Source organism: Bombina bombina, chromosome 1 (genome assembly GCF_027579735.1).
Source record: "Bombina bombina isolate aBomBom1 chromosome 1, aBomBom1.pri, whole genome shotgun sequence".
Lineage (NCBI taxonomy): Eukaryota > Metazoa > Chordata > Amphibia > Anura > Bombinatoridae > Bombina > Bombina bombina.
Window position 1 is genome coordinate 881,782,300 of NC_069499.1, and position 26,886 is coordinate 881,809,185.

Genomic DNA, 26,886 nt, shown 5'->3' on the forward strand with positions numbered 1-26,886 from the left:
GTATTGGCTTGTAATTAATGAGTTTTTCTCAAAATAGATCCCATAAACACCATTTATATTTTAAGCTCTCCCATCAGCATTGTTTTAGCTCCTGTGTATGTGTGTATGTGTGTATGTATATATATATATATATAGAGTCCAAACAGGACAGCACAATCTCACCCAAAAACGACAAATGCCACTGTGCACTGCTATAAGCGTATCCAAACAATCCAAAGATGCAGGCACTCACTGGTCTTTTTGTATAAAAAGATTCCTTTATTGGTTCAATTTAAAATCCAGACATAACGTTTCGGCACATTTCTTGTGCCTTTGTCAAATGTCAAAGAAACAAGTACATCAGAGCACCTAAAACTAATGACAAACAGTTAAAAGTACACTCCTTATATACATACATAGTCACTGCCATACAACCACTCGTGTCTCTATCAGACACGCAACATTGACGTCATAGTAGCGCGCCCTCGTATCTGGCGTCATGACATAGATGCCGACGTAACCATAGCAACGTCCGTAAGCCTATGCGAGGAGAAATTGATGTTCTGTATTTGCGTTTTTCAAGCGGTATTTTATTAACTTAGGCAAGGGCTAGTTAGTTTTCCTCGAATCATGTTCACATGACACTTTAGTGTGATTTCACATTTACAGCCCGGCATGCCCGTGTTATAATTACCGTTTGATTCACTCACATACTTCACATAGTACCATAGACGGGCGTCTGGTGTATACATAATTTTGACAAAATGCGCAAGATGTTTATATTTGTTGTCTTGACAACAGTGCTACCTAACACAAACTTCCATTTGTGAGTGCGCATTAGGTCTGTATGTTTCCATCAGCTGCCTGTTACCGCGTCTCCTCACATAGGCTTACGGACGTTGCTATGGTTACGTCGGCATCTACGTCATGACGCCAGATACGAGGGCGCGCTACTATGACGTCAATGTTGCGTGTCGGATAGAGACACGAGTGGTTGTATGGCGGTAACTATGTATGTTTATAAGGAGTGTACTTTTAACTGTTTGTCATTAGTTTTAGGTGCTCTGATGTACTTGTTTCTCTGACATTTGACAAAGGCACAAGAAATGTGCATATTTGTATATACTATCACATATGAACTTTTGCACATGTTTAGTATGAGCTAGTGCCTTAGGTGTGCATATAAAAGATTGTGCACATTTTGATAATGGAAGTAATTTAGAAAGTTTTTAAACTTCTTGGCTTTATTGTCCCTGTAATATTAATATAATGTTTAACTGTATAGATGCATCTAGAAAATTCATTAGATCAGAGCAACTAATTATTTAGATCAGTTGTGGACAACTTTCTAACACATGGTGACTGCAGATGAATACTTTAGATTTGAATTAGCCAATAGAATGAGAGCTGCTTAAATCCTATTGTCTGGTTTGAACAGCCAATAGGATTTTAGCAGCTCTAATTCCTATTGGCTGTTTCAAATTTTTCAGCCAATAGGAATGCAAGAGGCGCCATATTGAATCGCGTACCTTGCATTGAAGATTCAGTGTACGGCGGCGACCATATGAAGAGGATGCTCCGGATGTCTTCAGGATGGACCCGCTCCGCGCCGCCGGGATCAGGATAGAAGATGCCGCCTGGATGAAGATTGAAGAGGCCATCTGGATGAAGACTTCTCATTGCTTGGATGAGGACTTCGCCGCCGGTATGAAGATTGAAGAGGCGTCTGGATGAAGACTTCTCGCCGCCTGGATGAAGATCGTTCAAGCGGGACTTCAAAAACTGTAAGTGGATCTTCGGGGGTTAGTGATAGGTTTTTTAAGGGCAATGCCCATACAAATGCCCTTTTCAGGGCAATGGGTGGATTAGGTTTTTTTTTATTTTGTGGGTTTGGGGGGTGGGGGTTTGTATACTGTTAGGGGGTGTTTGTTTTTTTGTAGCAAAAGAGCTGTTAACTTTAGGGCAATGCCCTTTAAAAGGCCCTTTTAAGGGCCTTTGGTAGTTTGGGGAGGATGGGGGTTTGTAACTGTTAGGGGGTGTTTTATTTTCTTTTGTAGCAAAAGAGCTGTTTAACCCTTTCGTGCCGGGGTTAACTTGTCTACATCGGAACAACTGTTCCGATGTAAAGAAGTTGAAATCTCGCGATCGTGCAAGTGATCACGAGATTTCAATAATGGGATTGCGTCAGGGGGATGTCCCTATGATGCTAGGCACGGCCTCCAGACCGCGATCCCATCAGGGAATCGGCAGTGGCTTCAGGAAAGCCAAGTGGTTAGGACGTTGTATTTTGTCCTTCGGCGCTAAAGCCCAGCAAAATTTGGACGAAATACAACGTCTTAACGGCGTTAAAGGGTTAACTTAGGGCATTGCCCTACAAAAGACCCTTTTAAGGGCCCCCAAAAGGCCATTTTAAGGGCCCTTGATAGTTTATTATAGATTAGTGTTTTTTATTTTGGGGTGGATATTTTTTATTTTTAAAAGGATATTAGAATAGGAATAATTTTTATTGTTTTGGATAATGTTTGTTATTTTTTGTAATGGTAGTTTTTTTTTATTTTTTGTAATTTTAGTGTTTGTTATCTTTTGTAATGGTAGGTTTTAGTGTAAGGCAGGTTAGGTTTTATTTGACAGGGGTTTAGTTTAATTTATGTTGTTGCAAAGGGGCGGGGCGGTTTAGGGGTTAATAGGTTTATTTAGTGGTAGTGATGTGGGAGGCCAGAGGTTTAGGGGTTAATAACTTTATTTGCAGCGATGTCGGGGAGCAGCGAAATAGGGGTTCATAACTTTAGCATATTAGGGGTGTTTAGACTAGGGGTTTATGTTAGGGTGTTGGGTTTAAACGTAACTTTTCTTTTCCCCATAGACTTCAAAGGGGCTGCGCTACAGAGCTTTTCTTTCCGCGATCGCAGGTGTTAGACTCTTCTGACCCGCTCTCCGCATTGATGTCTATGGGGAAAGAGTGCACAAGCACGTCAAAACAGCGCTTGTTTTGTGTGCGGTATGGAGCTTAAAAACCCCATATCGCACACACAAGCTGTGTTTTAAAAAACTTGTAATGGCTGCCCTATAGGGGGTTAAATAACGCTTTTTTTGCGTTCATTAATTTCCCTATAGCGCGCATAACTCCTAATCTAGGTGTATGTTATTTGAATTATTCATCTTGTGCAGCAGTGATAACTGCAACAGGCTCTGCAGGTTACACCAAGCAAGAAAAGGGGCAGACTGTATGGGGTGTTAATTCTTCAGCCTATCATTAAAGTGGAATAATGTGATAATACATAAATTGAATAATAAATTAACCTCTTAAATAACTATTGTCTGCAAATCTTTTTTTAGAGTCTGCTGCTGCTGCTGTGAAGGCAAGACAAGCCGTCTCCCATATCGACCGTAAGGAGCTGGAGGATAGATACCTCCGTATTCATGATGAGAACCTTTTGCTCAAGTCTCACGCACGCAACCAAGAGGATAAAATTAAGAGGTACGACAGATGACAAAATACAATCTAAATTACTTTATGTAGCACAGATAATGACATTGAGCAATCAAATGCTTAAAGGACCAGTAAACACAGTAGATTTGCATAATCAACAAATGCAAGATAACAAGACAATACAATAGCACTTACTCTGAATTTCAAATGAGTAGTAGATTTCTTTCTAACAAATTTTAAAGTTATGTATATTTCCACTCCCCCTGTACCATGTGATAGCAATCAGCCAATCACAAATGCATATACGTATAGTCTGTTAATTCTTGCACATGCTCAGTAGGAGCTGGTGACTCAAAAAGTGTAACTATAAAATACTGTGCACATTTTTTTTTAATGGAAGTAAATTGGAAAGTTGTTTAAAATTGCATGCTGTATCTGAATCATGAAAATGTTATTTGACCTGAGTGTCCCTTTTGTATTTTGTTTATTCAACAGATTTAGTGAGAGGTGGGTAGTGAGCGTTAGTGAACTGGTTTTGTAAAAATACATTGTCACTCGAGTCTCAGCAGTTACAGTGGGCTAGTCAAGAGCAGAATATGCACATAGTGGCCAATCACTCCCCATTGTCCTACTTAGGAGTGGAGTTAAACAAAAAATACTTTCTGGCTAATAGTCTAATAAGACTGTCTAAGACACCAGTGTCTGATACAATGTTATTACTAAGTGATTAAAAATAGTCTCCTTATTGGAAGCTGCTTCTCATAAAAGAAATAGCCGGTTTGTTAGTACTGGTTATTAGGTATAAATATGGCAACTGAAAAAATCCAAACTAGGTTACACAATGTGATGCGTTTTTTAAGCTCTAATGTGTTCGGTTATTTTGGGCATTCAAATACTTTAGTCAATAGCTGCCCACAGTTCCTTTTAAATGTCAGTCAGGTATCTGCTGTTTAGTCCCGTTTTACTTTATTCTGTTAGGTTGTGGATAATTTGGCGTTTGTATGTCCAAACATTAATAAATCTTTCCAATATCCTTTTTAACGGATTATTAGTTTTGTCACTCACCCAGCTTTCCAGTTCTGATAGCTATCCTTGAGCTCACCTGTTCCTTGTGTCTCCGTACTCGCTGGGGTTTCACTGTGTGTAGTCTCGAAAAATCACGTGGGTGCTCTGTGGCCAATCCCCAGTGTTCTCCTGGTGTTCGCACTATTTTGAATCTTAGAAAGAAAAAAACCTCTGATGGCTTATTCAGATCGCCTTCTCTCTTATTGGATAGAATTCACTTTTTTGCAGATCAAGAGGTCCTTGGAGTCTTTTTGTAGTCACTCTCTGACTCGTAACGTGCTGGAATTGGTTGTCTACGCTTTTCGGCTATTTGAAAAAGCTATTTTCCGATTGAAATAGATTTTCAGGATTTTCCGATTGAAATAGATGTCTTTTATCGTTGCCTCGACATAATAAACTCATATATTACTAATCCTTTATAAATAGTCTATTTACTCATAAACAATTTATATATTTTCATCCAGCATACTGATATAGTAATACATTTATTCTCTTAGCAATTATTAGTTGTTTATTTGTATATTTTATTTATACACATCAGGCGCCACCTCCATCAGTCTTGTTTTTGTTTATGTTAAATAATGCTGCATTTTTTGGGAGAAGTGTAGCCAGTGAGGTAGGCTGTTCTGTTGTTTTACACTATCAGTCATACACATACTTCCTTTCGATATCTACTTAGGAGTTGCCATGTATTACTTCTCCTAAGTAGACTTGAACTATTTGTTTTACTCTTTTCTTCAGGATTAAACACATAGGGGTTGATCACAGTCTATCATTTGATAATTATCTGCAGGATAAAGGCTTCCAATATGCCATTATCAGTGCACTCACAATCAGCCATTTTCATTGTTTATCGGCAGCTTTAAAGGGATATGAAACCCAATTTTTTTTCATAGAGCATGTAATTTTAAAAAAAACTTACCAATTTGCTTCTTTTATCAAATTTGCTTTGTTTTCTTGGTATTGTTTGTTGAAGGAGCAGCAATGAACTACGGAGAGTTAGCTGCCATATCAGGAGAGCCAATGAAGATGTGCACCACCAATCAGCAGCTAGCTTCCAGTAATGCATTGCTCCTACCTACGTATTCTTTACAACAAAGGATACCATGAGGACATAGCAAATTAGATAATAGAAATAAATTGGACTTATGCCCCTTTAATATGAAGCTCTTTTACACTAATAAAAATGAGCGAAATCTCTAACCCAAGAAACATCCCATTGTAGTCATAATGCCCCTGTGCAAAAAAAGAGATGCACACATATCTCTGGTTTTGAAGCACAACAGGTTAATCGCACACATGCAACCTATTAGCATCAATAAACACTATTAACCCCTTAAGGAACAGAGACATACCCGCCCTATTATCAACAAGGAGACCCTTTATGACCGGCGTCGTGCATAGTATGTCGCAGCAGTTAAGGAGTTAAAAGGGATCTATCAAAATGCAGGCCCTTCAGTCACTGATGTAATTGATAGCCCCCCTGGTATCACCAATTTGATTGTCTTTTATTGTGTACATTCATTTTCAATATCGAGAGATTAACAAGGCAAATAACAATTTTTTTGTTGTTGTTTTTGGGAGACAAGGATTTTGTGCTTGAGGGTTTTTATCGATAGATGCATTTTGTGATTGCTATAAAATGAGCTGACAATATTGTCAGTCAGAAATGATTATTAGCATAAAACAACCTATAGATTCTGATCAATCCCATAGTTAGAAACAAGCATTCATGTTGTAAAACATTATCGCTTTTGAACGTATGTTCCTTCAAGGCCTAGAATTGCAGAAATCATCTGTTTGTTAGTGGTTCTGTGAGCAGCATGAGAAAGTGACACACAAAACAACTAAACTTTTCTAACCACATATATTAGTGTTATACATAGTGTGTGCCTTTGTGATGTGAAGACTGTTAGAAAAATGTTTCATTAATTCAGCCTGAAGTAAACCTACGGGAAAAAACAACAGTGCTCAGGGGCTGCACAAACCATAAACCACAAAACACAGGCTGGACTGAACATGTTTTGCATGTGTGTTTTTTTTTTTAGTTGTAAACATGATTAGTTTACTGTTCTGCTAAAACTTAACCAGAAGAAAAAGCTTTGCAATAACAAACAGAATGATCCATTTCTTAGTTTATTTTGAGTGTTTAATTCATTGTTTAAATAAAACATTAAAATATATCCTTTTAAGGACACTTAGTGCATAGGGATATTTTTATACCACACATAATCTGTTTTTCATTTATATTTACATTTATATTTTGTATAATCTTTGTTTATGCTTCGCACAAAAGGTGGAAATACCCTAAATCCTTTCTAACACTCCTGTTTATGAGCAAGTTCTTTGCGGTACACAAAGTATTTCAAAATTACAGGCCAGGCTCGTGGTGTCCTGAATGTACAAGTTTGTCCGCTAACACAGATCCTCATATAAGGCCAGGCATGCTTTAACAATGAAATCTCAAGTACATATGGGCGAAATATGGGTCCATTTTTTTTTTATTTTACCACACTTAAATGATAAGCCTTAGGAAACTGTTATTTGTCAGTGCTATAAAGCAGATTGCTACCCAGTGGTTTCAATTATCTTCAAAGGGCCCTTCACAGGCAGTAATAGTTCTATCAAAATCTGCAAAACATTATTTCACTCCATACTGTAAGCTTTAGCCATGCAGTCAGATTTGCTGAGTTTTCAAATTCCTTTTCATCTTTGTGTTAATTGGAGCGAGGGAGTGGCTTTGCGGTTGCATGCAGGCTACAGCATTTTTAAGATATAGCCACAAAATGCTACATGCTTACCTTCACTAAACGAGCAATTGTAAAGCACATAAAATTGTCAGTAAAAATTCTATGTAGCATTATCCAAATGTTATGGTTATTGCTACAGATTCCTTACTATATCATAAAGGTTGTGAGTGCTGTTGTTAGTCTGCTTACTGACAACGTGAAATGAACACAACACATAAAGTGCAGGAGAATAAACAAAATGAACAAATACACAGGTCACAGGAAAGTGGTTATTTACTAACAATTAAATCAATATTGCGCTAGATTAGAAGTGAAGCGCTAATTTATTGTGTGTCTGTAAATGGGCAAATAATAGACATATTAACACATAAATATATATATTTATATTCATATATTTGCTGCCCAGCGCTGCGCGACTTCCCCCCTTCGCTGCAGCATGAGAACAAGGCTCCCATTGGAGCCTATGGAATCATACTCTTGTGAGCACAAAGCTTCTGTGCAATGCAAACGCGAGGTTGCATTTACATTGCGCTCTAAACTTGTAATACCAGCGCATATTTGCGTGGAGTGGAGCTCAAATATAGCGCTTGTGTAAGCGATATTTTGCGCTCCTCTCGTAATCTGGGCCATTATCAGTAATGAGCTTGTTTTCCATTTGATGCATTATTGGAGTAATATTGAATTGATTTATATTTTTGTTCTGTTCAGTCACTTTGCATTTTGTTAATTGATAAAAATAAACTATTAATATTTCTGTTTTCGAAAGCATTTTTACTTTACAGAATTTTTTCACACCTGCCTAAAACGTTTGCACAGTAGTGTATGTATAATTATTTATTTAAAACAATTGTAATCATTGGATAGTTTTCTTGGGGGTGGTTGTATAACACTGGTTAGACGTTGTTGCCATGCGTAGACTGTAGCACTAGTCTTTTTGGTCCTAGTGAAGAAGTGGAACTAAAAATGTGTTTATTTGGAGCTTCTGGTGGTAGCCACCACTAGAAGAGCCCTCTGAAGTGGTGATAAGAAGGAATGATAAGCTGCCAGCCTAGTTCTGGTGCTGTGCCCCTATCCATTATTATCAAATATGTTATTATGTGTAATAGCCTTACATTGACAATGTTTGACATGCACCCCCTACAACTTGTAAAATATTGATTTGTGGCCCCAAAGTATTATGACAATGACTTGTTACCATTGTTCTTTTTCTAGGATGGCCACAAAGTTAATCAGGTTGGTGAAAGACAAGAAGAAAGCAGAGCATGGGGCTGGCATCATGGGAAAAACAGGGAGAGATGTGGAGCTAGAAGAGATGATTGAACAGCTGCAAGAGAAGGTACAAGAACTGGAGAAGCAGAAGGAGCTTCTACAGAAGCGCCTGATAGCGGTCAAACAACAACTACAGACTCAAGGCCACAGATACACTCCCTACAACTATGTACAGTCTCGAGTCAACTCTGGCTTGCGCAAAGTGACCGAGGGAGTCATGATGCAGGAGAACATCCGCAGAGGTGTGTATTTTCCCATGCTAGGATAATTAAGATTTACCTTTTGTATGTATGAGTGCTTGTTAACTGTACTTTAATGGATATTAAAACCACAATTTGTCTTTCATGATTCAGATTGGGAACACAATTTCAAACAACTTTCCAATTTACTTTTATTATATAATTTGCTTTATTCTCTTGGTATCCTTTGTTAAAGAAACAGCAATGTACATGGGTAAGCCAAGATCATGAGGCAAAGATGTGCAGCCACCAATCAACAGCTCCTGAGTCTACCTAGGTATGCTTTTTAGCAAAGGATACCAATATAATAAAACAAATTGGATAATAGAAGTAAATTGGAAAGTTGTTTAAAATTGCATGCTCTCTCTGAATCATAAAAGAAAAAAATTGGGTTTTATGTCCCTTTTAAATTTGCATGGTTTGTTAATGGGACACTAAACATTAAAATGATTAATAATGTATTGAATGCATTGCACTGTAATAAATATTCCCTGTTCCGGTTCATATTAGGTCTGAAGCATTGTAACTTTTTTCTTATGGGACCCTGCAATAAGAAAATAAACGTCTTTTTTAAATTTTGGAGGCTGTAATTAGTCTTTGTATGATTCAATGGTGAGACTTGGCAGTCTGAGATTTTGTGCCCCAGTATTGTAAGTGTGCTGTTTTCCACTTTGTTAAAGACTTTAAACTTCCTAACTGACTGAGCAGTCGTGACTTACTCATGTCCCTTTAAAATAATTAATATTTCATAATTTTACTGATATTTGATTTTTTTTTAATGTTTTTTTTTCATAGTCTTTCCTTTTCCTTTTAGATATCAATGTAATCTACCTTTTACAGTGGCATAAATCGGGACAGGAATTTTACTTACTTATTAATTATAAGAGCCGGACAGATAGCTCAGAATGCTAAGGCACTGTGGCTGAGCTCTGTAGCAAACCCAAGGGTTGCAGGTTCGATCCCCGGCAAGGTCCACTCAGCCTTTCTTCCTTCTGAGGTCGATATAATGAGCAGCGCCTTAAGACCCTTATGGGTAATTAGCCGCGCTTTACAAGTACCCAATACATACATACATACAACAGTGCAACTCTCGGCAGGGCCCTCTACCCATTTGATCCCTATAAATGTTATCCTGTATATTGACTATGTTTATAGCGCTGCGGAATCTGTTGGCGCTCTACAAATATCTGATAATAATAATTCCTATGATTAGCATATATATTATTTATAACTAAATGTAGTCATTACAGTGCTGTTAATCAGGCGAAATTCTATGAGACTTTTTATTACATTAGTGTGTTTCATTATTTGCTTGCAGTCTTATACTTTTTTGCAGCTACATTTACATTCGCCTAGATTATGAGTTGTGCATTAGGGTAAAAAAGCAGCGTTAAAAGGTCCTAACGCTTTTATACGCCCGCTGGTATTACGAGTCTTGAAGGTTTAGGGTGAGCGCACACTTCTTTGGCCTTACCGCAAAACGACTTACGTAAACTTCGTAAAGTCTTTTTTCTATGGTACTTCCATAGCGCCGGTATTACGAGTCTGTCCTGGGAGGCCAAAAAGTGAGCGGTACACGCTACCCTGTCAAGAGTCCTAACGCATTTAAAAGTCAGTAGTTAAGAGTTTTATGGCACAACGCCGTAACATAACACTCATAACTAAAGTGCTAAAAAGTACACTAACACCCATAAACTACCTATTAACCCCTAAACCGAGACCCTCCCGCATCGCAAACACTATAATAAAATTTTTAACCCCTAATCCGCCACTCCAGACACCGCCGCCACCTACATTATATGTATTAACCCCTAATCTAATGGCCCCAACATCCCCGACACCTACATTATATTTATTATCCCCTAATCTGCCGCCCCCAATGTCACCGCAACCTACCTACATTTATTAACCCCTAATCTGCCATCCCCAAACACAAAGTACAACCCCCCCCACTAAATTACAGAAAATAATAAACAAATTACAGATATTTAAACTAATTACACCTAATCTTATAGCCCTATTAAAATAAAAAAGCCCACCCAAAATAAAAAAAAACCCTAGCCTAAACTACCAATAGCCCTTAAAAGGGCCTTTTGTGGGGCATTGCCCCAAAGTAATCAGCTCTTTTACCTGTAAAACAAAATACAAACAACCCCCCCAACAGTAAAACCCTCCACCCACACAACCAACCCCCCAAATAAAATACTATCTAAAAAAAACCTAAGCTCCCCATTGCCCTGAAAAGGGCATTTGGATGGGCATTGCCCTTAAAAGGGCATTTATCTTTTTTTCTGCCCAAACCCTAATCTAGAAAATAAAACCCACCCAATACACCCTTAAAAAACCTAACACTAACCCCCTGAAGATCGACTTACCGGGAGACGTCTTTATCCAAGCCGGACGAAGAGGTCCTCCAGACGGGCAGAAGTCTTCATCCAAGCCGGGCAGAAGTGGTCCTCGAGACGGGCAGAAGTCTTCATCCAAGCCGGGCGGGAGTGGTCCTCTAGACGGGCAGAAGTCTTCATCCAGACGGCATCTTCTATCTTCATCCATCCGACGTGGAGCGGGTCCATCTTCAAGACATCCGACGCAGAGCATCCTCTTCATCGACGACTAAAACAGAATGAAAGTACCTTTAAGTGACGTCATCCAAGATGGCGTGCCTTAGATTCCGATTAGCTGATGGAATTCTATCAGCCAATCGGAATTAAGGTAGAAAAAATCCTAGGATTGAAGTTCAATCCTATTGGCTGATCCAATCAGCCTATAGGATTGAGCTCGCATTCTATTGGCTGTTCCAATCAGCCAATAGAATGCAAGCTCAATCCTATTGGCTGATTGAATCAGCCAATAGCATTGAACTTCAATCCTATTGTCTGTTTGCATCAGCCAATAGGATTTTTTCTACCTTAATTCCGATTGGCTGATAGAATTCTATCAGCCAATCGGAATCTAAGGGATGCCATCTTGGATGACGTCACTTAAAGGTACCTTCATTCAGTAAGACGACTCCGGATGAAGAGGATGCTTCGCGTCGGATTTCTTGAAGATGGACCCGCTCCGCGTCGGATGGATGAAGATAGAAGATGCCGTCTGGATGAAGACTTCTGCCCGTCTGGAGGACCACTTCGCCCAGCTTGGATGAAGACTTCTCCCGGCTTCGTTGAGGACTTCGACCCGGCTTGGATGAAGACTTCTCCCGGTAAGTCGATCTTCAGGGGGTTAGTGTTAGGTTTTTTTAAGGGTTTTATTTTTAGGTTAGGGACTTTGGGCCTGCAAAAGAGCTAACTGCCCTTTTAAGGGCAATGCCCATCCAAATGCCCTTTTCAGGGCAATGGGGAGCTTAGGTTTTTTTAGATAGCATTTTATTTGGGGGGTTGGTTGTGTGGGTGGTGGGTTTTACTGTTGGGGGGGTTGGTTGTATTTTTTTTTACAGGTAAAAGAGCTGGTTACTTTGGGGCAATGCCCCGCAAAAGGCCCTTTTAAGGGCTATTGGTAGTTAAGTTTAGGCTAGGGTTTTTTTTATTTTGGGGGGGGGGGGCTTTTTTATTTTAATAGGGCTATTAGATTAGGTGTAATTAGTTTAAATATCTGTAATTTGTTTATTATTTTCTGTGATTTAGTGTTTGTTTTTTTTGTACTTTAGCTAATTTAATTTAGGTAATTGTATTTAATTTAGTTAATTTAATTATAGTGTAGTGTTAGGTGTTATTGTAACTTAGGTTAGGTTTTATTTTACAGGTATATTTGTATTTATTTTAGCTAGGTAGTTATGAAATAGTTAATAACTATTTAATAACTATTCTACCTAGTTAAAATAAATACAAACTTACCTGTGAAATAAAAATAAACCCTAAGCTAGCTACAATTTAACTATTAGTTATAATATAGATAGCTTAGGGTTTATTTTATAGGTAAGTATTTAGTTTTAAATATGAATAATTTAGTTAATGATAGTAATTTTATTTAGATTTATTGTAATTATAATTAAGTTAGGAGGTGTTAGGGTTAGACTTAGATGTAGGGCTTAATAACTTTAATATAGTGGCGGCGACGTTGGTGGCGGTAGATTAGGGGTTAATAAATGTAGATAGGTTGCGGCGACATTGGGGGCAGCAGATTAGGGGTTAATAAATATAATGTAGGTGTCAGCGATGTTGGGGGCAGCAGATTAGGGGTTCATAAGTATAATGTAGGTGGCGGCGGTGTCCGGAGCGGCAGATTAGGGGTTAATATTATAATGTAGGTGGCGGCAAAGTTGTCGTTAGCATATTAGGGGTTAATAAGTGTAAGATTAAGGGTGTTTAGACTCTGGGTTCATGTTAGGGTGTTAGGTGTAGAAAGTCAGTGTTATCCAGCAATCAAGCCAATGGTGTAAGCTCCAGGGAGTAACTACCAACCTCCCATGTATCAATGAAAGAAATAAAGGATTGAAGCTCACCAATATGCCAAAAAGTAATTCACTTTATTGTAGAGACAGACAGGGTCCAAATACCACGACGTTTCGGAGCAGTATGCCCCTTAATCATGTCTTAAGGGGCATACTTCTCCGAAACGTCGTGGTATTTGGACCCTGTCTGTCTCTACAATAAAGTGAATTACTTTTTGGCATATTGGTGAGCTTCAATCCTTTATTTCTTTTAGGGTGTTAGGTGTAAACATAAATTTTATTTCCCCATAGGAATCAATGGGGCTGCGTTAAGGAGTTTTACGCTGCTTTTTTGCAGGTGTTAGACTTTTTTTCAGCCGGCTCTATCCGTTGATTCCTATCTGGAAATCGTGCATGAGCACGTACGACCAGCTCACCGCTGACTTAATCAGCGCTGGTATTGGAGTGCGGTAATGTGCAAAATTTTGCTCAACGCTCACTTCTTGTCTTTTAACGACGGGTTTCTGAAAACTCGTAATACCAGCGCTGCATGTAAGTGAGCGGTGAGGGAAAACTGCTTGTTAGCACCGCACAGCCTCTAACGCAAAACTCGTAATCTAGGCCATTGTTTGGTAAATGAGATATTTCATACTAGTATAATAACTTGCAAATCTATAAAGAATTCTGTTAGGATACAATACTAGGACAATTTTTATCAAGTGTAGAAATTTACAGCAGATTTTCAATTTGAACATGATATATTTATTATTTAAAATATTTATTCTATTTCCCATATTTCATTTTTTTAATGTATTTTTATGCATTTTGTATGTTTAAAAATGCTTGGTCTGCTTAAAAAGTGGTATTTCATCACCATGATTAGGTCTTAAAAATATAGCTATAACTAATTGAAAAATAACATGAACATGGTAATCTTGTTTACATTTTTCAAATTTATAGGGCCATTAAAATATTATTTTTGTTTAATTTAAAATAGGGTATTAAAAAATGCAAAATTGTTTTTGTGCTTTATCTTTATCAGCCAATAAGCAATGTGTCCCTGGTTATTGGTTGCACACAAACATGCACTTAAACACCTTTTAACATAATCCTCTTTCTTGTAAAATATATAGTCCTCTTTTATGTGCGTGATAACATTTAATGTGCCCTTAAAGCAAAAATAGACAATCAGCATGTGTTTTTCAATGTAGAAATGTAGCAAAGCCATTCATTGTTTTAGCCAACAGTTCTAACCTTTCTCTTCCTTAATTTAATTTTCTCAGACTCGTTTTTAAGTCCTATTTTCCACAAAAGAGTTGTGAATTTTTACAGTGAAAACCATTTTCTATCAAACAATGGTGCATTTCTGCTTTGTTTCAGGAATGCGAATGCAAGATCCTGAGATGATTTCTAAATCTTCCCAAGCTGTTCTTCCAAGATATGGCCAAAGTTTGCTTGAAGAAGCTAGGGCAGAGATCAGAAGCTTGTAAGTCATACAGCCTGAAGTGTTTTGTACATATCAGAGAAGTTTTTATATGAATGAGTGCACTAAGAAAGAGCCAGAGCTGTATATACAAGTTACTAAAAGTAGTTAAAGGAACAGCACCAACCTCTACAGTCCTTTCGACGTGCACGTATCTTACAGGGCTCTGCTACCCCAAAGACATGCAACGTTTTGGACCACACACAGCCCTTACTCATGCTCATGAGTAAGGGCTGTGTGTAGCCTGAAACGCCATATTTATAATGGCACACAACGGCTATTGTGCAATATTGCCCCCTGCTCCCAATCTCCCAAGTCAGAAAAGTCTGGTGGAATTGTTAACCCCTGGTTTTATAAACACTGCTTAATAACTCTCGGCTTCAAGTTTGCTCTACTATTCAGGGATGCATATAACCTACACTTACCTTTCCTAACTCCCTTTCTATCCACTTGAAACCCTTAGCATGTAAGTCTCTGAGCCCAGCTGTTTGTAGATCACCTTCATCAGAGCCTAATACAACAGTGCAACTCTTGGCAGGGCCCTCTACCCATTTGATCCCTATAAATGTTGCCTTGTATACCACCTATGTTTATAGCACTGCAGAATCTGTTGCCGCTTTACAAATACCTGATAATAATAAAAAATAATAATGCAAGCCTGCAGCTGGAACTTTTGATTATTCTGGCCCTAGGAATCTACCAGTAAAGATGTTTTACTGCATGTGTTAGTTTGTCACATATTGGTTTCAAATGGCATCTTATCATTTATGTATCTCAAATGCTTCTTTTTAAGGAAAGTCTTCTTGTTGTAGCTGTATGTGAAGCTGGAAATGTTATTTTTTGTTTACAGAGAAAATGTGGTAGCATCCCAAAGGAGTCATATTGAGGAGCTAGAGAATTCAGTAGATATTCTCCGTTCTGAACTGCGAAGAAAAGAGAATGAATATGAAGAGTCCTTATTACAAATCAAAGAACAGCAAGCTACAGAGCAAAGGTATGATTAGATGCTGTTGGTATATACTAGGTTATAAAATTATTATTTATTACTATCTCAGCAATAACCTTCAATTAAAATGTTGGTGTACTTATTTCAGCAGTTGCCAACCAAGAAAATGTATTTACGTAACAATAAAAATGTAATATTTATTCCTTAATTCTAGATTAGTTAAATTTATAAACACCTTGAATTATATTTATGTAGAGACTAGATTATGAATCAATTATCCACGCTTATTCCGTTACAATATTCTATACAACAGATCATAAAAACAGTATATCTTTAAAAATTAACTTTACTCAAAATAAATACCGCAAATGAGAATCCCAGCACAGTCTATAATTAGCCAATTTAGTTCACTCCAGTATCAGAATATGGACTATTCGCTTAGCAATGCTTAATTAATAACTACCAGAGATTTAACCACAATAACCAATGTATGTACAGTTCTAAGAGAGTTTACAATAATAAAACTGACTTCTAAATCTGGAGTGCAAATTCTTTTCTAGCAAATAATATTACTTAGCATTAATAAGACTGATTCTAATTTACACAGGACTATGGATATAAACTTAAAACACTGAATATGCTCTTTAAATTACCAGCTGCAATCTAATTATAGCTATAAAATACCTTTGATTTAAACATTAAAAATATAGAGCAATCATATGCATCATAAAATATACCAATTTGAGGTTTCAGCTTTTTCAGATAAATCCAGTTCACCTCATAAATAAGAGAGGTATTTGCAATTATGGAAAAAGGAGGTTAGCCCGGTTTCGCTTATAGTGACTGTGTTCCAAAGGCAGCAAGGTTATCCAGTTCAGTCAAAATTTTAGCAAAAGACAAAAAACGTTTTTTCCTTCCTCTTGCATGAGTTTATCAAGTGATAACCTCGCATCTATTTTGTAATCATTGGTGAACCTTTTGGATACGCCCTTACAAAAGCTTGTCCCTTTGGTAGGCCCTTAACGGAGCTTGTCCCTTATTGACTTACTTGGAAATGTATGGGCTCTAACAGTCAATTCGTTTGGCTGTCATACCAGTTTTAGCAGACAACTAGAAATGCAGTCTCATTATCAATATTGCTAACAGTAAAATCAGTTTACTATATATCTTCAAATGTATATTTAATATACTTACTATTTTCTGATATAAATACATTATATGTTCAGCATGTGTGGGACCATATAATACTATTTACCCTGAGTATTTTCATACTAAACATGAGTATATTACTTATACTATTTTAAAAATGCATTTGAAAATCATATTTTCTGTGAAAGGATTTAAAAGGATTATAATTTAACCTTCAGCATGGACTCAACTACTTTTCAGTTATCATCTTAATATCATCTTAATATCACATACATACCATGAGATTAGCAATCAGATGTAATTTCATATAGCTATATTTATATTGGATTATTATCCCATATTAATATAAATATTGCATATCTGTATATCTCTTTCTGAGTGAGTTAAACATTTTAGATTGACTATATAGCTACTTATTAAATTCAGCAAATACTTCTTCTCAGATCCACAAATATACATTTATACAATTTATTTGGACCGTCTGAGGCATATATTAAATATTTGGAAACTATACAGATAGTTTATTTAAACTTTAACTTTTCAAGACCTTTATGCTGTCAAAGTACACATTTTGCTATTAAGGTTTAAGTTGTCACCAAGTCTGGGGACGATGTATAATGAAAACTCAGCATGTACCAATTTGAATTGAAGCGTGGATGGTCACTTTCCCTGTAAAACTGGTTCTTCTCTGCATACACGTAAGCTTCAAAAGATCAGCCTCAGACCTAGCGACTGTTGTTTATTTACTATTAGGAAAAACTTCTTATAAAGGCTTCCTTTGAAGAAATCTGTTTTCATTAATTAAGCAAATGTTTCCCTTTCCTGTAAAGCCTTGGCTTCAAAGGTTCAATTATTGATCTATCTTCACTAATTGAACTATTGTATCATCCCTTTTGTTCTCAACTTGTCTTAAACAGTGAGGGGGGCAGGGGCTGTAGTGAGACCAATTCATATCAAATTAGATATAAGCTAAAATGAAATATTAAATTATGTGATACATCTGTAGTTTATTTAATGTTATTTCACAGGTACCCTGACAATTTGTAGATTAGAACAAAGCTATAAAGTAGGATTTTAAATGATATATTAGTATTAATACAATCCTTGGTTTAGAAATCGCCTGCGTGTTCCAAAATATTCTGCCATAGATTTCTTATGAACACATGACATTTAAAGGGACCTGAAGCCCAAAATGTTTCTTTCATAATTCAGATAGAGCGTTTAGTAGCTGAGCGCTTATTTGAGCCAATAACACAAGGCCTATATGTACAGCCACCTATCAGCAGCTCCTAAGCCTGCCTAGATATCCTTTTCGATAAAGAATACCAAGAGAACAAAACAAATGAGATAATATAAGTAAATTGGAAAGTTGTTAAAATCACATGCTCTATCTGAATCGTGAAAAAAATTGTGTTTCCCTTTAAGAGTGGCAGATAAATTTATACAGACTGAGCTAGTAAAAGCTTATATTTTAGGCGAAACTTAAAACTGTAAGAGTGCTGCTTGCTGGCTAATGGTCTGATCAATAGTTAAGATCTTATCTGAAATAAGCAACTATAATCAGTATGTGATATTGTTATGGTTGGTTATTTATCGCTTAAACAGGCAAATTTGCCCATTTACAAAAGTGCGATAAATTAGCGCTCCACTTGTAGTTTAGCCCTTCATGGGATATTGAAGTGCAGGTAGAAAACCCTTTATCCAAACTGCTTGGGACCGGAAAAGGTTTGGATTTCAGAATAGTTTGCATCTGTAAAATAGGACAGCTTGGAGAGGGGATGGGGTAAACAACAATCTAATGTAATTTAGAAAATAGTTCCATGTTATAATACAGCTTATATATGCAAACTGAAGGTAGTTTTATATCATTTTTAATACTTCTGTATGCATAGAACACAAAAAAACAAACTAAAGATGTAGGCAGAGAAGATTGCAAATTACTGACTGGGAAAAATAATAATTTTTAATAACTTTATGTTAAAAAAAAATATGAATTAAAAAGTCTGGAATTTGGAATTATTCTGTAGTATAGAACACTGGACTTGGGTATTTGTATCTGTATTTCCTTCTTAATACAGGGAGAGTCCACAGCGGCATTCCTTACTTGTGGGAAATACTGAACCTGGCCACCAGGAGGAGGCAAAGACACCCCAGCCAAAGGCTTAAAGGGACATGAAACCCAACATTTTTCTTTCATGATTCAGATAGAGAAAATAATTTTAAACAACTTTCCAATTTACTTCTATTATTTAATTTGCTTCCTTCTCTTCTTATTCTTTGCTGAAAAATGTATCTATAAAAGCTCAGGAGCAGCAAAAAACCTAGGGTCTAGCTGCTGATTGGTGACAGCATAAATATACTGATTGTCATTGGCTCACCCCATTTGTTCAGCTAGAAACCAGTAGTGCATTGCTGCTCCTTCAACAAATGATACCAAGAAAATGAAAGAAATTAGATAATACAAGTAAATTAGAAAGTTGTTTAAAATTGTATTCTCTACCTGAATCATGAAAGAAAAAGTTTTGGATTTAATATCCCTTTAAATACCTCCCCCACTTCCCTCATCCCCCAGTCATTCTTTGCCTTTTGTCACAGGAGGTTGGCAGAGAAGTGTCAGAAGATTTTGGAGTAGTTCCTTAAGAAGGGTATCTACCCTTCGATATGGTACTGAAGTTTTAAGTAGTCTTGCCAGCCTCTCACCTCTTAGCCAAATTTTTTTTTAGCCGTGCTCTGCTGTAGGAGCTAAGGGTGGCGATCGATTGAATCAAATAAAGGAGCTTTCTACATGAAGTATCTTATACTTCATGAATGAAAGTGCCCTTTATTTGTTTCAATAGTAAATCCTAGCGTTTGTAAAATGCTAGGATTTACTTTCACTTTAAGGGGTTAACATTGTATGTTCTATCTGACTCATGAAAGAAAAATTGTGCGTTTCATGTCCACATAACTCTTAATTTAGATCCCATTTCTCAAATGCTCATCCATATAAAGACCAGTCTTCATCATGTCAGGGAGCATCGGTGCATGGTTTTGTTAGTAAAATACCTGCTACTAGATTCCACATAAATTGGCTAGAGCTTCCTCCAGTCAGCTACATTGAGCTACATTTTTTAATGGAACATATTAAACTTATTTTACTTTGTGATTATATTGTTACTAAATTAACTTACAGCTAGATTACGAGTTGTGTGTTATGAGTGAAAAAGCATTGTTATGGCTCTTTTTCACTACCCCTGGTATTACAGGTGTTGTAGGTAAAGCTGTACTGCACACCTTTTTGGCCGTAACGCAACGTAAGTACCGCACTTTTTAAAAAGTCCTTTTTCAATGGGACTTCCACAGCGCCGGTATTACGAGTTTTGCCTGGGAGGCCAAAAATTGAGCGGTACACTCTATAACTACAAGATCTGTACCGCCATCTAAAGTCAGTAGTTATGAGTTTTACGTTACAAAGCTGTACCGTAACACTCATAACTAAAGTGTTAAAAAGTACACTAACACCTATAAACTACCTATTAACTCCTAAACCGAGGCCCTCCCGCATTGCAAATACTATAATAAACATATTAACCCCTAAACTGCCGCTCTCCCACATCACAAACACTAGTTAAATAATATTAACCCCTAATCTGCTGCCCCCAATGTCGTCACCAATTACATACACTTATTAACCCCTAATCTGCTGTCCCTAACATAGCCGCAACCTACATTACTGTTATTAACCCCTAATCTGCTGCCCCCAAAATCGCTGCAACCTAACTACATTAATTAACCCCTAATCTGCTGCCCCCAATGTTGCCGCCACTATACTAAAGTTATTAACCCCTAAATCTAACCCTAACGTAACCCTAACAGCCACTAACTTTAACTTAATTAAAATAATTCCACATAAAAATTACAATACCTAAATTATTCCTCTTTAAAACTAAATAAATACTTACCTGTGAAATAAAACCTAAGCTAGCTATAATATAACTAATAGTTATATTGTATCTAGCTTATGTTTTATTTTTATTTCACAGGTAAGTTTGTATTTATTTTAACTAGGTAGATTAGTTATTAAATAGTTATTAACTATTTACTAACTACCTAGTTAAAATAAATACAAATGTACCTGTAAAATAAAACCTAACCTGTCTTACAGTAAAACCTAACATTACACTAAAATTAAATAAATTACATTAATCAAATATAATTAACTAAATTACAAAAAAAATAAACACTAATCTATTACAAAGTAAGAAAGAAAGAAAAAATGATAATAGACCTACATTCATCACCAAATATTCTAACCAGTACAATGACATTTGTGGCATTGTTAACAAGTATCTTCCAATCCTTTATGGAGACGAAACACTAAAAGGAGTTATTGGTGATGGTTGTAGATTTGTCTATACCAAAAATAATACCTTAGCCAATACTCTCTCTCCTAGTATGCTAAAGAATACACAAACACATACTAACTCTAGTTCATGGTTACAGCATAATGGAAGCTTTAAATGCGGTAGTAACCGCTGTAAAGCATGTGATTACCATAATGTAACAGACACATTTACATCTTATGTGACGGGAGAATCTTTTAAAATACAGGGCTGCTTGAACTGCAGCTCCTCTTATGTTGTATATCTTGCAGAATGTAAATCATGTAGGGGTCAATACGTGGGACTCACAACTCGTGATGTGAGAACACGGATCAGAGAACATTTAGGGGACATTAGAAATAAAGTCCCCTGTTCTGAATTAAGTAGACACTTTATAGAAGTACACGATCAATCAGTAAGATCTTTCAGCTGGAATATAATTGAGGCTATTAAGACCCCAGTGAGAGGAGGTGATAGGTCCAAAATTTTGGGAAGACAAGAAGTCTATTGGATGTTTAAACTTAAGACCCAGGTCCCATACGGATTTAATTCAGAGTTTGACCTTATTAATTTCTGGAGTTAAATATAAGACATATGTATATATATATAAATGTGTTTATCTATACACATGAAGTCTAGTCTATGAGAAAAATATTTCTCTTGTTCATTGTGGTTATATATATTTCCTATGTAAGTTATTTTATACAGTTTATTTATAGTCTGTATTATTACTCAGGAATTGTTTATTTTTGTTTTCTCTGATTATAACTCTACTGTTGTTTCACTGTAACCTATACTAAATGATATAATATTGCTTAATATTATAGTATTTCCTAAACTAAATCTAACAAAATGTCAAGTTTGTCCAAGAAACATCAAAACCACTCTAATTGTCTCCTTTAAGCCCTTGCTCTCAATTCAAGTTATATAGTTGGGCTGCTATGGCCTAGTGGTTAAGTCAACTGCCCCTGAACACACTGGTTGCAGGTTCGAATCTGGTCCATAAGATTAAAATATATCCCTATATGTATATAGAGGTTGATTTAAATTTTATATAAAATGGTTTATTGTAAATTTTGTATATCACTCTCTAAAATAAGAGCTTTATATATATGTATATCAAAACAACCATTGTATTTAATAATTTTTTATGTTCCTCTAAATTTTGTCTGTCTGCACAACATGCCTTTGTAATAGATTACTGATAATGGCTACATGTAGCTGTTAGTATCAATGCTTTCTGTTTCACCTATAACATTGTTGTTCTCTGCTTGCTAGAATACAGCTGAATTAGTTTAATTAATTAAGCAATTGATTGCACTTGAATATATAGACTTCAGAATGTTTGTTTGCTACAGTCTATGATTACGGCAACAGCTAGCCGAAACGCGTAAGACTGATCTACTCATTCTTCTCTTAAGTCTTTTAGACACTTTTTCGCTGTTTTTTGTTTTTTAATTTGATTTAATAAAGCCTGTTTTTTTATCCATCTCTTGGGACTCTTGCCACTATATTTTTTCTAAAATAAAACCTAACCTGTCTTACAGTAAAACCTAACATTACACTAAAATTAAATAAATTATATTAATCAAATACAATTAACTAAATTACAAAAAATAAAAAAGAAATTATCAAATGTTTAAACTAATTACTTCTAATCTAATAGCCCTATCAAAATAAAAAAGCCCCCCAAAATAATAAAACCCCTAGCCTAAACTAAACTGTCAATAGCCCTTAAAAGGGCCTTTTGCAGGGCATTGCCCCAAAGATATCAGCTCTCTTTTACCTGGCAAATAAAAATACAAACATCCCCCCCAACAGTAAAACCCACCACCCACACAACCAACCCCCACCCCCCAAATAAAATATCTAAAAAAACCTAAGCTACCCATTGCCCTGAAAAGGGCATTTGGATGGGCATTGCCCTTAAAAGGGCATTCAGCTCTTTTACATTGCCCAAACCCTAAGCTAAAAATAAAACCCACCCAATAAACCCTTAATACAATCTAACACTAACCCCCGAAGATCCACTTACAGTTTTGGAAGACCGGACATCCATCCTCATCCAGCCGGCGAAGTCCTCATCCACGTGGCAAGAAGTCCTCAACGAAGCCAGGAGAAGTCTTCATCCAAGAGGCAAGAAGTCCTCAACTAATCCGGGAGAAGTCTTCATCCAAGCAGAAAGAAGTCTTCATCCAGACGGGCAGAAGTTTTCATCTTCTATCTTCATCCTTCCGGCGAGGAGCGGGTCCATCTTCAAGACATCCGGCGCGGAGCATCTCTTCATACGTTCCCAGCCATACACTGAAGGTTCCCATTAAGGGACATCATCCAAGATGGCGTCCCTTGAATTCCGTTTGGCTGATAGAATTCTATCAACCAATAGGAAATAAAGGGTAAAAAATCCTATTGGCTGATGCAATCAGCCAATAGGATTGAGCTTTAATCCTATTGGCTGATCCAATCAACCAATAGGATTGATCTCGCATTCTATTGGCTGATTGGAACAGCCAATAGAATGCAAGCTCAATCCCATTGGCTGATTGGTTCAGCCAATAGGATTGAAGCTCAATCCTATTGGCTGATTGCATATGATTCCAAAACTGTAAGTGGATCTTCGGCGGTTAGTGTTAGGTTTTAATAAGGGTTTATTGGGTGGGTTTTAATTTTAGCTTAGGGTTTGGGCAATGTAAAAGAGCTGAATGCCCTTTTAAGGGCAATGCCCATCCAAATGCCCTTTTCAGGGCAATGGGTAGCTTAGGTTTTTTAGATAGAATTTTATTTGGGGGGGGGGGTTGGTTGTGTGGGTGGTGGGTTTTACTGTTGGGGGGATGTTTGTATTTTTATATGCCAGGTAAAAGAGCTGATATCTTTGGGGCAATGCCCGTAAAAGGCCCTTTTAAGGGCTATTGGCATTTTAGTTTAGGCTAGGGGTTTTTATTATTTTGGGGGGCTTTTTAATTTTGATAGGGCTATTAGATTAGGAGTAATTAGTTTAAATATTTGATAATTTCTTTTTTATTTTGTGTAATTTAGTGTTTATTTTTTTTGTAATTTAGTTAATTATATTTGATTAATGTAATTTATTTAATTTTAGTGTAATGTTAGGTTTTACTGTAAGACAGGTTAGGTTTTATTTTACAGGTAAATTTGTATTTATTTTAACTAGGTAGTTAGTAAATAGTTAATAACTATTTACTAACTGGTCTGCCTAGTTAAAATAAATACAAACTTACCTGTGAAATAAAAATAAAACCTAAGATAGCTGCAATGCCCACCATCTTACATAACACATGATTTGACCTCTCAACAGGTATAGAGTTAAGGCAAGTACAACAGAAGCGGATAAGATTGGGAGGAGCTGTACTAGGTAGCTTTAGAAGCTATGCTGGATTACAAGCCACTTTTCTAGTACCTGTTTGTGGGCCCTACTACTACAGGGTTTTCACATCCCTCTCCCTATATACTCAGTATAATATTTTGATCTGAGACATTTGAGCGCTGATGAGGTATCCATATGGGAACTGTAATAGCCATTATAGCACTATTTTGACAATTTAGATTCCACGACATATTGCTACGGGTGTACGCTGGTAGTATACCTGCTAACAGATGTTCTTATACTAAATGCTATTCCTACATATTGGTTACACACGTTATTGTACGCAGATTACTCGTATTCTTTATATATAGCTTTTTCACCACAGTCTGCTATTGCAATCGTACCATCCTGATAATGTTTTATATGCCACCTTTCACATATCTGTAAGCAGTCTTCGCCCTATTATTCATCAGATTTCAATTGATCTATTTCTCCGTATCACTATTGTGATTCTTGCTCCCCCAGGACTAGTTCACTGTTATTAAAATGATATTTCTTTATAGTAGCTAGCCCAGGGGTATATTTCCCAGTTTTAAATGGGGTCTGACCACATCACTCTTGACATCCATCCCCCATCCTGGAGCTCTCTACATCATATAGCTAAATTGCCCCATAGTTTGTACTTTCAGAAAAATTTAACTGGCTCCGTCCTCCCATCCCCCTTCTATTATGAGCGGCTCGTGCCCGTTGCTTCCCCCCCCCCCCCCTCATATACTCGGGCCTACGGGAGGCCTGATAATAACCAACTCCCTACCTCTCATTACTTCTACCTTTTGCAATATTTCTTATCTAGGGGCAGGGACTACTAGCTACTAGTTATCAGCATTAAAAAGCGAGGTTCCACACCTATACGTCCTAGTCACACATTTTATCCATACAGTTTTGCATTCTACACTCATTTATGTCAGCCGTTATTCATCTGTTTTTGATATAGTTGTATTCTATGACAATGACTTCCACCTCTATATAACCATGGCACCACAATAGATCAGAAATTGTGATAACAAATTCTACATTGGTACTTTACTGTTTTAATTCCTGTTCACTTTTTATACGTGATCTGTATAAGTTTCTCCTTTTTGCCTCTGTTATGTGACTGGACATATTTTTTTTTGTCGTGTTGTTTATATTCAATGCCTCAATAAAAATTATTTCAAAAAGAAAAAACAAAACAAAACCTAAGATAGCTACAATATAGCTATTAGTTATATTGTAGCTAGCTTAGGTTTTATTTTACAGGTAAGTATTTAGTTTTAAATAGGAATAATTTAGGTATTGATTGTAATTTTTATTTGGAATTATTTTAATTATGTTAAAGTTAGTGGGTGTTAGGGTTACGTTAGGGTTAAGTTTAGGGGTTAATAACTTTAGTATAGTGGCGGCGACATTGGGGGCAGCAGACTAGGGGTTAATAAGTGTAGTTAGGTTGCAGCCATTTTGGGGGCAGCAGATTAGGGGTTAATAACAGTAATGTAGGTTGCGGTGACATTGGGGGCAGCAGATTAGGGGTTAATAAGTGTAATTAGGTTTCGGCGATTTTGGGGGCAGCAGATTAGGGGTTAATAACAGTAATGTAGGTTGCAGGGATTTTGGGAGCAGCAGATTAGGGGTGTTTAGACTCAGGGTTTATGTTAGGGTTCTAGGTTTAAACATAAAAAAAGATTCCCCATAGACATCAATGGGGCTGCGTTACTGAGCTTTACGCTCTGTGATTGCAGGTGTTAGACTTTTTTTTAGCCGGCTCTCTCCCATCGTGCACGAGCACGTAACAGCAGCTCAAAGCAGCCATATCGCTCGTAAAAGCTGTCTTTTTTTAAACTCGTAATACCAGCACTATAGGGAGTGAAATACCGCCGAAAATACTGCAGTCGTTAATTTCCCTATAGCACTTTAACTCGTAATCTGGCTGTTAGTTTGTAGTAATAATATTTATTTAAAGTCAGATTTTATTTCTTATGAAACCTTAAAAAGAAATAGATGATACATTTAAACTTTTCAAAACTTACCAGTAGATCCTAAGGCGTATTCACAAGTAAATCACTGTATTTTTTTTTTTTTAATGTTACTTTATATAGTTAAAAACTCTTTTATTTTTATTCTATTTTTTGGCATCCCCTTTTCTGCAGTGTAGTGGCGTTATGGGCAGTCCCAGCCACTCTATACGTTGTTGTTAATGCGCTCCCAAGAATTAGACGATTGTACAGGTGCAAACCACAGATGTGCATATACACAGATCATCTAATCAGACACTCCAAAGTAAACAGTTCTGATTCACTGTTTACTACTATATAATGGGGACCCCCATTGTGAATAACTTGCGCCTGTAAGCTTGCTGGTACAACTGACATGCAACAGATCGCACTTGCGTGGAAAGTTTGAAGATGCCCCCACATGCTGAGCCATGCGTCTGGGTTTTGCTTTGTTTCTTAGGGCTGGACTGACCTTGTTAGGTTGGATCAGACTG

The 26,886-nt window shown here is 36.8% G+C and overlaps 1 protein-coding gene across 1 annotated transcript in view; it reads left to right on the forward strand.

The window, feature by feature from the left end:
- The window catches only part of RPGRIP1L (RPGRIP1 like), a 440,055-nt gene that overhangs the window by 28,075 nt on the left and 385,094 nt on the right, over positions 1–26,886 (forward strand). The window contains exons 3-6 of the mRNA XM_053715755.1: positions 3,316–3,457; positions 8,437–8,735; positions 14,482–14,587; positions 15,435–15,578. Of these exons, the coding sequence (XP_053571730.1) occupies positions 3,316–3,457; positions 8,437–8,735; positions 14,482–14,587; positions 15,435–15,578 (691 nt within the window). The remainder of the gene's footprint in view (positions 1–3,315; positions 3,458–8,436; positions 8,736–14,481; positions 14,588–15,434; positions 15,579–26,886) is intronic.